This window comes from Apostichopus japonicus, chromosome 18 (assembly GCF_037975245.1).
Source record: "Apostichopus japonicus isolate 1M-3 chromosome 18, ASM3797524v1, whole genome shotgun sequence".
Taxonomy (NCBI): Eukaryota; Metazoa; Echinodermata; class Holothuroidea; order Aspidochirotida; family Stichopodidae; genus Apostichopus; species Apostichopus japonicus.
In genome coordinates this window covers 3,089,115-3,101,699 of record NC_092578.1, presented here as the reverse complement: position 1 = coordinate 3,101,699, position 12,585 = coordinate 3,089,115, and the positions used below count along the sequence as shown (strand labels likewise).

General features: G+C 38.4%; 1 protein-coding gene across 1 annotated transcript in view; it reads right to left on the bottom strand.

Annotated features, from left to right (window-relative positions):
* The window catches only part of LOC139958766 (uncharacterized), an 89,684-nt gene that overhangs the window by 18,985 nt on the left and 58,114 nt on the right, over positions 1–12,585 (bottom strand). The window contains 11 exon segments of the mRNA XM_071956096.1: positions 452–597; positions 886–1,183; positions 1,984–2,331; positions 2,930–3,091; positions 3,846–4,013; positions 4,609–4,797; positions 5,260–5,424; positions 6,050–6,385; positions 6,840–6,965; positions 7,356–7,475; positions 11,717–11,970. Coding sequence (XP_071812197.1) covers positions 452–597; positions 886–1,183; positions 1,984–2,331; positions 2,930–3,091; positions 3,846–4,013; positions 4,609–4,797; positions 5,260–5,424; positions 6,050–6,385; positions 6,840–6,965; positions 7,356–7,475; positions 11,717–11,970 — 2,312 coding nt within the window.

Here is a 12,585-nt window from a genome sequence, read left to right as displayed (position 1 = left end):
TAAAAATAAAGATAAATAAATTACATTTATATAGCGCTTAATACAGCGTTTCAAAGCGCTTTACAAAGTAGGAAAAGAGACAAAGGAAACCAAGGAAAAAAAGAAACTAGAAATCAAACAGAATTATTTTGAGTTGTCTGTTGAAAAAACAAAGGGAGGGAGAGTCACAAACGTGAAATGGGAGTTCGTTCCAAAGAGAAGGCGCAGCGACAGAAAAGGCACGATCGCTATAAGGAGTGCGGGTATGTGGACCAGGAGTTAATTGCAAATGCGCAAGATAGGAAGAACAAAGGGTAACTATTAATAGCTATATTTCACACCTTTGCAAAAGACACTGGAAGTTTGATAAACAAAAATGTCTCATGGTGCTTAAGTGAGCTTGGTGAGTTCTTAAGCAAATAGGCATCATTCAAGACAGATCTGTACAAGTAGAATCACTAAGGGTACGAACCTTTAATTTATCTGAAAGACCTTCGGTGGTCGCATCACCACTGCTGACCCCCGAATCGGCCTGTGACGGCAGTTCCTGGCCGATACCGCCAGGACGTCCTCGGAGTTGAGCCAATTCTAGTTCGCTCTGCATCAGTTGATTAATATCTGCAAAGTTGAATTTAAATGATTTATTGCAGTTAACAGACCAGCAGAGTTTAATTTTGAAAAACAAAACTGAGGTGACAAGAATAATATGGAGTTTTTGCTTCTTGCTTGATCCCATGGTAGGTATTCAAGGCGGCCGGCTGTGTTTATAAGCATAACTTTCAGGTACTCTTCATAAACTCTTACCGGCTGATCAATTTAATTTTATCAATTTCAGAAACGTTTTGATGAATCAACTGTAGATCTTTTCGACAGACAGCTTGGAGAAGATGCTCTAAACGCACTTACCTGAGAACTGGCTCATGTTCGCAGGAGACGTGGCCAATATTCTATCCACTTCCTGGCGGTGGTCGTCTCTGATCTTCGCGACTTCTTCGGCGTGGGCTGCCATGAGGTCACGATTAGTCCTCAGGATAGCTTCTTCAAGCTCGTGCTGGTGGCGCTGTTGCATCAAGAGGCTCTCTTGTGTCATCTGTGCCCTGAGTTGTTTGATCCGTTCGTCTGCTTCCTTGGCCATTGTTCGCTGGATGTCGGCCACGTGTTCTTGATGTTGCTTCGTCAACTCTTTCTTGATCTCATCTAATTTCTAAATTCAGCGAGAGAGAGAGAGATACATACTGGTCATTGATTATCTATTGCCTTGAATTTATTCTTATTGTTGTTTGCAGGGAACTACATAGAAATAAAGAGACTTACAGAGTAAACACTACATATTGCTGTGAGGTATGAATATTGATGTAAGATAGGAATATTGATGTGAGATATGAATATTGATTTAAGGTATAAAAAGAGGTTATATACACATAAATAGTATACAAACACAACTACCCCAACAATCTAGGAATGATATGGATACGACTGAAGCCCGAGTGGGCAAATGTAAAGCAAATTGATCTTGCAAGCCATACTGACATTTTGTTGTATCTAATCCAGGGTTCCTAATACTTAAGAAAGTACCACCTCTTATGAAAGAAATGGAACTATAATCAGAAAGCCCTGTATTCACATATATCTTGTTTAAAAGTAAACACATAGTGACATGGAATATATGACAGTAAATAACCAAATGTCAAAGGACAGTTGTGTTTCGTGGAAATGACATCCTGGGAGAATGTGACAGCTCTTCACCATGGGAACTAGACAAAAGAAATTCGGTAAGGGACACACTAAATTTGTTTACTATAACTTTCCATGAGAATTGAAAAGCGAACCACACCGGGAAATTCAATCCAAAGGCACTGTATCCAAAAGGTTGATGGGGGAGATAGATGTTAGATATTTCCCTCAAAGGTATCACAATGGAGTCACCCTTGCCTTCCCTTGTCCCAATCCATACCTCCTCCACCCTACCCCTCACCCTTACACTCTGCTCCACCTCTGTCCTACCTGTTGTAATGTCTTGCCCGGTGACAGTTTCCCAATGTGGGTCAATTTGCCCTCATAATCTTTCTCCAGTTGTTGTATTTTCTTCCAATCTTCCTCCTGGGCGGCCATCATCCTTTCAATTTCGTTCTTGTGCTCTGCCTCTCTCCTCGCGGACAACTCCTTGTGTTTCGCTTTCAGGTCCTGTATCTCTTTGGTATGACGTTCCTGCACTTCCTCCATCCCAAACAGCAGCTGTTGGTTCTGTCTCGGTAGGTCCGACACCTGGCTGAGCTGTTGCTGGGCCTGGAAGACGGTCTCTTCGGCTTGGTCCACCTGAATCTTCAATTGCATCAACTGAAGATCCTTGTCCTGTTGAGGAGATGTGAAGAAAATGAGGATTGAAACCATTTTGGGGGGGGGGGGGGGTTGGGGGGGCATTTTCCAAAACCAAGTAATATTCAAACTAAACATTACAACTTGTCAAACTAAGAAACCCTTCCAGAGTTTGTCCACCAAATATATTGTAATTATCAAACAGCTACCGAGTTCCAAGTGAACATTTTTTTTTGCTTACACAATTTGAATACAAGTTTACATCACAAGCTAACAACAAAACAGAAACAAATGTTTGAGTCTTCTGCTTTATATTACTTTACATATTTAAATCTGTTGACTCACCAAACTAAAAATAATTTAAACTGGTATAGAAAGTTTTTATCAAAAAGCAAAACAAAAATTACCAAAAGATGACATTAAAAAAAAAAAGTGGTCTTTAATACCCTAAACAGGTCTCAATATCATTGTCAAGTTTAGCCCACTAGAAAGTTTCTGACTTTTCAACGGTACATTTTTGTGTCTTTTTTTGTCTTCTCCACTGAATTAAATCCTAGACATCGACGACTGATAATATGACACCTTTCATCACCAAGAAACAATCTTGAATTTATTCTTTTTCATCGATTCTTACCTCCATCTCTTTCTGCAACCGGTCCACGGTCTCCTCCTGAATGTTCTTGTCTCTGCCAGGACTTCCCTGGAGGGACATCAGTTGAGCTTCTAACTGTGCTATCTCCCTCTCTCGAATTGCAAGCAGTGCTCTGAGCCTCTTAAGCTCCTCCTCCAAATGCATCTGATTGGATAGATAAAGACAACCAGTTCATGAATATTTATACTAATAAAAATGAATCACCTTATCGTAGCGGAACAAAAGAGATGAAGAAAAGATCACACTTCCTTCACATACGATCCTTGACAAAGAAGACATTTACTCCTATGGATATATCCTAGCAAGGGTGTGGATGATTGGATACAGGAATCAATGGGGCTATTCACAATAAGCAGCAAAGCTTACATAAAAATAACAGAAAACAGAATGTTACAATAACACTCTTCGGTCGTGAGAAGGTGGCACTGATCTTAAACTTGAGTTTATTCATGCAGTCCATTTCACCCCAGTAAAAGGACCAACTTACCTTTTACATCTAACCTTCATCCAACCCCATCCTCCCTCCCTCCCCTTCTGGACATGATGACCTTGTCAATATCATAACTAGGACTAGGGGAAAGAGTTTATTGTTGAACTTTTTACTAATTCATCTTCAATTTTCGTAATGTACTTTTTGAATTTTTGATGTCCTTTTTATAAATATTTATATTTATACTGGAAATAAATAAACTGAAAACTGAAACTATTGACTTTAATTTGCTGCCCAGATGCTGTTGTGCACAGGACTATATCACAAGCTGTCCCCTCTGCTTGAATGTGATGACCATGTGATGACCATGTGATGCCATGATGTGATGCCAATGTCATTACTAGGGGCATGCAAATGAGCTTATTCTGACTACGCCTCAGAAATATTATAAAGTTTCTCGTGGAGTACCGTAGTTTCGCTAGACCCCTGCATCGATTCTTCTCTATGTTGTTGGTCGTCTTGACGATCTGTGATTTGTTCGACTTGGTCCTTCCATTTGTCAATCTGGTCACGAAGAGATGCAATCTCCTGGTCTTTCTCTTCGAGATTCTTCTCTAAATCTTCTTTGAGGGCCTCCTATTAATAATAATATATTATTCATTATTATTGAGAGACCATAGACTTGAGAGACTATAAGACATAAGTTGCCAGATATTGAAAACTATCCGCATAAATCTGTCCAACACAATATATAAACCACCCCGTGTCACAAACTGAAAATTGTCAAACATGAAATGCTCCTTTCAAAGTCATTAACCATATAGATAATTATTCAATAAATTTGTCACTTTTTTTATTGTGGGCCATGATTTCAAGCACCCAGTTACCTTTCACAAGCACATTCCATCTTCCAGATATTCTGACGTAAAGATCCCTGCTTTTTGGGCGACAAAACTAGCAGAAGGGTATAATACTGTTCAAATTTATTTGATGATCAGACTAGAGTCACAGCCAGCTGGAATCCTTGAGGACAGCTTACACCTTGTTGTTACCCGTTGTTCCATTTTAGTTTAGAGTAGTACCGCACTTTGACTGACAGTATTTATGAAAGAACTGTCCCATGACACCCCTTACCCTTCCATGCCCCCTCACCCGCCCCCCTCCCCTTTCTACTGTGGTAAAACAGGCATTCTTCGCAGCAAACACAATTCATAAAAGCTATCCAGCTTACATCTTCATTCTCCTTAACATCTTCCAGCTGGTCTTTGACCTCTTCTAGTTCTCTCTGGGCTTCCAAGACCTGCCCTGTCAGTTCGTCTATCTGTTGGTTCTTCTCCTCGATCAAACCTTCTGCGAGACCGTCCAGAGATGAGCTCGACGGCAGATTGGCAAGCTTCTCCTGAAGGGATGCCAGTCGATCCTTTAGATAAGAGGAGAGAAGACATTACTTCTTCATGGTCAGATAATCGATTAGAGCAAGCACTCTTTCTTTGAAACTGAGAGTAGGAATGTCCCTTCATAAGGACCTACCTGAGAATAAGGTTGGTGGGGAGGGGGGGACAATGAGAAAATTCCCCATAATGCAGGGGTAGTGATGTGTGAGGGTGACGGTGGGGGTGGGGGAGGGTTGGCAGGGGATAGGAGATGCTTTCATGAGCAATACCAAAGTTGATCAAATTTGGTCTTTTTGTAGGGTCCACATTTAGGATGCATTTAAGCAATGATGTGGAGATGCTCCCTTCTCCCTACCTGAAAAAAATATCAGATATCTTGGCATTCTGTATATAAGTCACCAGTCAAAGAGGGTGACAACCCCCCCCCCCCTTCCACTCCAGTCCACCAACCATGTGATTTTACATTATCTGAGTGCTACAAATTTTACCTTTAGGTCTTTATTCTCAGCGACTAGAACACTTTCGGCTGGTTTCTCCTCCGGTCTTGTTGCTCTGTTGGCGATGTCTAGTTGTAGATTCAGTTGAGAGATCTCATCTTCTTTGCTGACAAAACCGTCTCTGAACTGATCCAGTTGCTCTTCAAGGGCTTTTATCTGTACGACGAGCAGATTGAGATACGACATTGAACAGATTAAAGAGATGACATTGAGCAGATTAAGAGATGACATGCACGATGTGGGCAAGGTGTGTCAGATCAATTTCAGGCCCACTCCTACTCTGAAGCATCCAGACTTAGGTCATTACATCAAATGACAAACCCAGTACCCACTTTCTTGCCACATTTTACTAAAGTAAAAATATATGCTATTTATTGGTAAAGATGCAAGGACGATTTCTTCCAAACCAAACTGACTGCAGTAGATAAAAACTGAGTAGCTTCATCAAAAGAAAAAAAAAAAAAAAAAAAAAAAGTGTCTATTCTATAAAAACAAACTTATCCCCCATAGGATCTCGCGAGGTCGACCAGGGCTTAAATTCCTTTTGATTTGATTTGAGTTGATGAAAGCAATGATTTTGGCCTGAATTTCATATGCAAAGCAGACTCCGCCCAGGTGCGAAATAGTCTGGCTGCTATAGGTCTGAGCTAAGGAGCTGAAATTCATTTCCATGAGTAACAACTAGCAGAATCAGATTTCGGGTGACATATTTGCAATCCCACGACCAAACACACAACAATTTTCAGGTCATTTCGACAGTAGATTAAGTACAACATATTACCTCCATGTCCTTTCGTTCCAATGCCTCTCTCTCCTGTTCCAGTTGCTGCATCAGAGTAACGGATGCGAGTGACTTCCCCTCATCTTCATCTTCCTCGAAGGCTGACATCTGCCTCGTCTCGTCCAGACCGTGTTTGTGCGCGTCCAGCTTGGACTGCAGCGCCGATATCTGAAGTAACTGGTCGCTGCACTGTTTATGGAGGGCGTCCTTCTCGTGAGTCAACTCTTCCTCGAGTTTCCTCAACTCGACCAGCTCTTTCTCTAAGCTGCCTCTCTCTGCTCTCAGGGGTTCCACGATCTCTTTATTTTCCTCTTGGATCCTTTCAAGTTCCTTAATCTGTGCAGAAAAGGAAGAAGATTTGTAAATACAACTGTAGCTTCCTTTTTGTAATAAATTTTTTTTTCAAACTAGCAGACATAATGTCATAAATGTAAATGCAAACAACACTTGTAAAAGAATAATGTGTGTGAAATTAGCTTTCATAAAAGCAGATGAACAATCCTGGTGTGTTTATTTTACAAGACTATCCCCCCCCCCCAACACCCTGTAAGGATAACAAAACAAAAAAAATGTAAGAATCTAAAAAATATCAAAAGTAATTTCATAGTTCATATTTCAGAGCTAACATGATATTTTCCATTTTAGATAAAAAAGGAAACATTTCATGGTTTCATATAAAAATGAATATTTTTATTATTTGAATGATGGTAAATATCGTTTTGGTTCATTGTACAGTGTGATCATGGTCTACTACAATGCAATTAAAACTGTATTTATTAGGATCTTGTACCTGCTGGGTGAGTTCATGCACTGTTTCATCCTTCAAAATGACTTCCGTTTCTAATTCTTGGTTTTGATTGGACAAAGCTTCACAATCCTCTTTGACTGCTTTCAGATCTTCTTTAGTATCTTGCAGCTGTAAAAACATTACAAAATGAACCAAAATTAAACATTTAGCTTCACAAATAATGGCAGAGGGATACCTTGAGGCATAAAGCATTTTTTTTAACCCGGGTTATACAAATTTCATGAGCCAATGTTTGGTAATATTTTCAGCTGATCCATTCTTTTGGAAGAAAAAGTTTTGGCTTCTGATTTGTTAATTTTCTTTATTTTCAGGAAAAAAGTAACAAACCCTCAAAAAACAGGCACAACTACTTTCAATGGTCATTTGTGGTCTACCAACAGACTCCTGCCCCTTATCCTTGCCACTTCCCCTTGCCCATCCCCTCCCCCACCAAAACCCAAAAATGGGCATTGTTAGTAGATATGAAAACAAAGGTCTATTGTCTCTGAATTAGCATACCTCTCTTCTTATATCCTCTTCTTCAAAGTTATTGGGTTTGTCTTTCCCAGACAGTTCCTCCAGCCTTCGGATTTCTCTCTGGAATTCATCGCGCTCTTGTTCTCGCTCGGCACTTTGTTGCTGTATCAAGGTGTAAAATGCAATCAAAGAATTATTTATTCCATCCACAAATGTGTCCACAGTACCCATGGGCAAAAAGAATGACTAATGAAAAATAACTGTCTATGGAGCTACATTGATTGATACATCAGGCATCATGTGGCTTCTTTCCAGCACACCAGGGGGAAGGTAAGGCAGATTATGTAATGTGACCTCTGGTCACATAATATGCACCCATCAGCAAAGAAATTGCTACATCAAGTAATCGTCACTGACTATAAAATGCGATTGTTAGCACAGTCGCTAGAGCACAGGGCTTGTATTTATATAGTCACTGGTTCAAATCCCATTCTAGCTAAACATTGCTTCACTCACTTCATGTCTATATTATTTTTATGATTCCCCAGTCAGTTTTCCATTAATCATATTTTTATATCAGTTAGTTGAAAAGGATTGGCATGAAAAAAAAAAAAAAAAGATAAAAAAAAATATATAAATGTACAGTACCGCTCACATAAAATCGGCCGTGGCATCGTGTATCGTGACAAAATATGAGGAGACTCGAGGAGTCTATCGTGATATCGTTTCCATTACGCCTATAGCAAGTACCTAACGTGATATCGTGCGTCGCATCGTGGTCGTAATATCGTGATAGTGTGTGCATCATTTCACTGGCACTGTAGACTATCGTAATGTTATCGTTATAGCGTGAATCACGTTGCAGAACGATCGATCGTTTCATCGTGATTTGAAAGAATTGGGGTAGGCTTCTTCCCGCAGTAGATGAAATCATCAATTCAACGCAATGTGCAATAGATTTATTGCAAATTCTGATCAAAAAGTTCGATGTGTCACCAAAATTAAGTGTCAATCGACATACAAGTTTCATAATCGCAAAACTAGTACGATAGGCCTAATGAACACACTGTAGGCCTACTCATCCAAACTCCTTCATACAAACCCCTTCTTTAAAAAAAAATAGCGGTCGCAAAATATTTTCAGTTCGAACAAAACATTCGTTCTGAACTTCTTGTATGCAAGAATATCAGCCTAGGCTTTAATTGTACTAGCAAATCGTCCCAAATGTTACGATAGGGTTAATATGCATTGTAACGCTGAATATAGGCCTACAGTAGCTTTTTCACCGTCCGGGATGCATAGGTGGGCATACTTTAGTATGTTTGAACATTGTTTTCACGATCGAATTTTGCAAGATTTTCGAGAAAATTGTTTGCTTGAAGAATGTTTTTCCGCACCATATGATATGCTCAAATAAGCAGTTTCTTTTGCATAGCATCAGTAATCGATATGATCCTGATGGCAACCCGTATTGACGCGCACATTAAAAATTATACAAAATTGGTCATAACTTCTGTTAGAAGCTTTTTTTTATTTAAATGTCATAAAGTCATTTAATTGCTTTTGGCCGGACAGTTTTGTATGGTACTGTAGCAACCTTACTTTCTGAAAATACTAGACGGTCAAGTTGATCACGAACCACGTAGAATTTTCAAACAAGTCCAGACATGTTTGGTTTCACCAAATCCTTCATACTTTGCAACAAAAGTATATTTTTTGAATATTTATGTGGTAATACTTGAATTTTTCATTTTGTTCAAACATGTGTTTAAGCATCATGTAACGTAGTTAAATACACATTCGCCCAAAATGCAATGATTAGGGGTAGTCCCAGTATATTTTATGGGTTCCGGCGTGTCTACGTTCCGACAATTGTTTTTGACTCTGAAGTTCTTTTGACCAATATTTTTGACCAATATGTTTTCGGAGTTCGGACCAATTTTTTTTAAGACCCATAATTTTTTGGACCAAAATATTTTGATGACACAAATTGTTTTTACTCTAAAAATTTTTATGACCAATTTTTTTTCGGACAAGCACTATTTAGGTCATAAAAAAACTTTGGGCCCTTTTATTTTTTGTTTCGTAAATAAAAATTGGCGCGTCCGAAAAAAATTAGTCCCCCCAAACAAATCAGGTCAGAAAAATTGTGGGTCCAAAAAGTTGATTCCACAAAAAAAAAATTGGGTTCAAATAAAATTGAGTCCCCCCCCCCAAAAAAAAATAGGCCGGAAAAAATTTGGGTCCAAAAAGAATGAGTCCCCCCAAAAAAATCGGGTCCGAAAAAATTGAGTCCCCCCCCAATAAATAGTTAGTGAGACAAAATTTGGGTCTAACAAAATTGATTCCACAAAGAAAATTTGGGTCCAAAAAAATTGAGTCCCCCCCAAAAAAAATAACTTAAGCCAGACAAAATTTGGGTAAAAAAAAATGAGTCCCCAAAAAAATTGGGTCCGAAAAAATTGAATCCCCAAAAAAATTAGTCAGACAGAATTTGGGTCTAACAAAAAAAATTGGGTTCAAAAAATTGTCGGAACTTAAAAGAGACGTCGGAACATAGAGACGTCGGAACATAGGGTATGTCACCCTTCTTAATACATTGAGAAATTACTAGTCAAAAATATTTTGTGAAGCAAAACCGTACGATATATTTCACAAATATTGATGCTTAGATAAGTGCTTCCTCACAATCAACGAGCCGCCCCGAAATTCACTCCGCTTACGTAAAACTTCTATATATATATAACACGTGGAAAACACAAGTTTTTACACACATAATTCCCATTGACATTGTTTACGGAACATAAGTAGGTCAACGACATTCGAACTTGGCAACTTGCCCAAGTTCATTGCACCGTGGGAACGACACAACAAATTGTACATGATTGTACATTTTCCCGCCATCTGGACGCCCGAGTGTAACTTTTGATGTAATATGCAAATTATTAATGGTACTGTGCGGTTAAAACTTAACCTATTGTGACACATACAAATTTTGGGAAGTTGTAGATGTTACTTTTGTATCAAATGTAAAGTACTGTATGGTACTATAATTAATAAAAGACGCTTTTCCTCAGGTGGTAGGGAAAAGGGGTATTTCGGTGAACTCGATCTCTTTGTATAGTATTTGGATACTTAAAATGACCATGTACTGTACATGCAGTTTCAATTCTATTTAGTAAGCTGTTCTTCGCATTTTTATCCTTTGTGGATCTTTATTGGAATAAATACGAAATGTATTTTTTGACGCCAGTATTTAAAGGTAAGCATTTTTTAAATTGTTGACTGAGCTTCAAAATCCATTTTCTAAAAAGTCGGTTTTAATGAAGGTTTTATCAAATATAGCTAGGGTAGGAAAATATTAATTAACCACATTAAAGAAAGTTTTTCTATTATCCAAATAAAATACATGTTTCTCGTACTGAGATCTGAAAAAAAAACAGGCTGACGTTTTTCTTCTTTTCATGCGCTAATACTAGTTTGGAATATGTGGCAACCTTAACAAAATAATTTTTAAGGTTAGTTAGATTTCTTGAATCCGAATAGAGACTCGGGAATCAGGAAAAGGGAGGCCCCTTGCGCGGACGATGAAGATGTTTTGTTTTTAACCGGCACTGCTTCAAAGTTGTTGGGTGGAATTTTTTTCCCTTTTCATTCTGTTCGAACCAACGATAAATTATATAAAAACTTAACACAAGAAAGGCTTACTAGTACTTTATTATTCTTCAAAATGTTGCCAACTATTCAAAGTAACGTGGAACATAAAATCTACAACTAACACTACTAGTAACAGAAAAGTCGCTATCCGTACGTAACGTTACTGTTGTTAAATAAAAAGTTAAACGTGTAAAGTTGTGAACTGACATCAAAAAGTTCTCAAGGCGGAACTCCTGTAAAGATCGATTTTCGCACAGTAGAGTAGGAACTTCATGATACACGATATTACGACTTAACGAAATATCGTGAGTAATAAAAACCCAAAGCCCAAACGAAGTTACAAATTGTGATGCGCTCAGCTTGAAATCACGATCTCACGATATAACGTGTTAGCGTGAATGTAGCAGTCATGTTTGCTATCGTGAAGGCTTGGTATCACGATATAGCGTGTGATCGTGGTATATCGTTATATCGTGGTAGCGTGTACAAAAAATTTACAGTAGTCAGGTTTCACGATAGAAAACGATAGAACAAGATAAGGGCATCACGATACACGATGCCACGGCCGATTTAATGTGAACGGTACTGTATATATATATATATATATATTATATATATATATATATATATATATATATACATTCTCTAGCATATATCTCTCTCTTAATAAACCCCTCTTCCCTCCCCTAACCCCCCCCCCTCCCCATGAAATACAGGCTCTCTCAGCTCAATCTCTCCATTTTTACCTGCAAAAACTGTTTGTTAGCCTTGAGCAACTTATCAGCTGCCAATCTCTGGTCTTGCAAGTCTTCTACCTCCAGGTTTTTGTCTTCAATCTCCTTCTCCAGTTTAGCCAGCTGTTCCTCGACCGAGGACTCCACCAGTTCGATCTGGTTCTTGTAACTCTCTCGATCTTTCTTGGTTTGTTGGAGGAGATCGTCAATTTCTTTCTTTAGCGAGGTATTTTCCTGGTTAAGATGGGCGACTTCGTTCGCCAAATCTGAATCAAATAAAAAAATTAAAAAATAGGGAAGAAAGTAATAATAAAAAAACATGAAAAGCCAGTTTTGAAATGTAAATATTCATTGAGTTCGGGAAGAAATGGCAATGGAGAACGTTTTGGTTTGTGTTATATCAATATATGAATGAATAATGAATAACGAATAACCTGACTCAACCTTCAAATAAATGTGACTTTTAATAACTCGGTGTTGTACACTGGTGTAAATATTCAATATTTATAATAATTGTAGTGTGGTATTTTACTAGAAAATAAAAAAAAAAATATGAAAGTTGTGATATTCATTAAACCAAGAGAGAAAACACGACAAAACAAAACAGGAAAATTTGCGAGCAGGGGTAACATAGGGGTGATGGGGAGGGGGTGGGTGGGGACCCCCCCTCTCACATTTATGGGAAAAAAAACTGAAAATCAATCTGGCATTTCATGTCAACATCATTTGACATGAAAATGCCAGATTAAATTTCATAAATGATTTCATATCAAAACCAATTTTCAATGTGAATGTAAACAAGGTTTTGGTTAAGGTGCTCCCAACATCACAGATTAAAAGAAACAGACCCTTCCTCCCCGACTCCCCTCCCCCAACCCCAT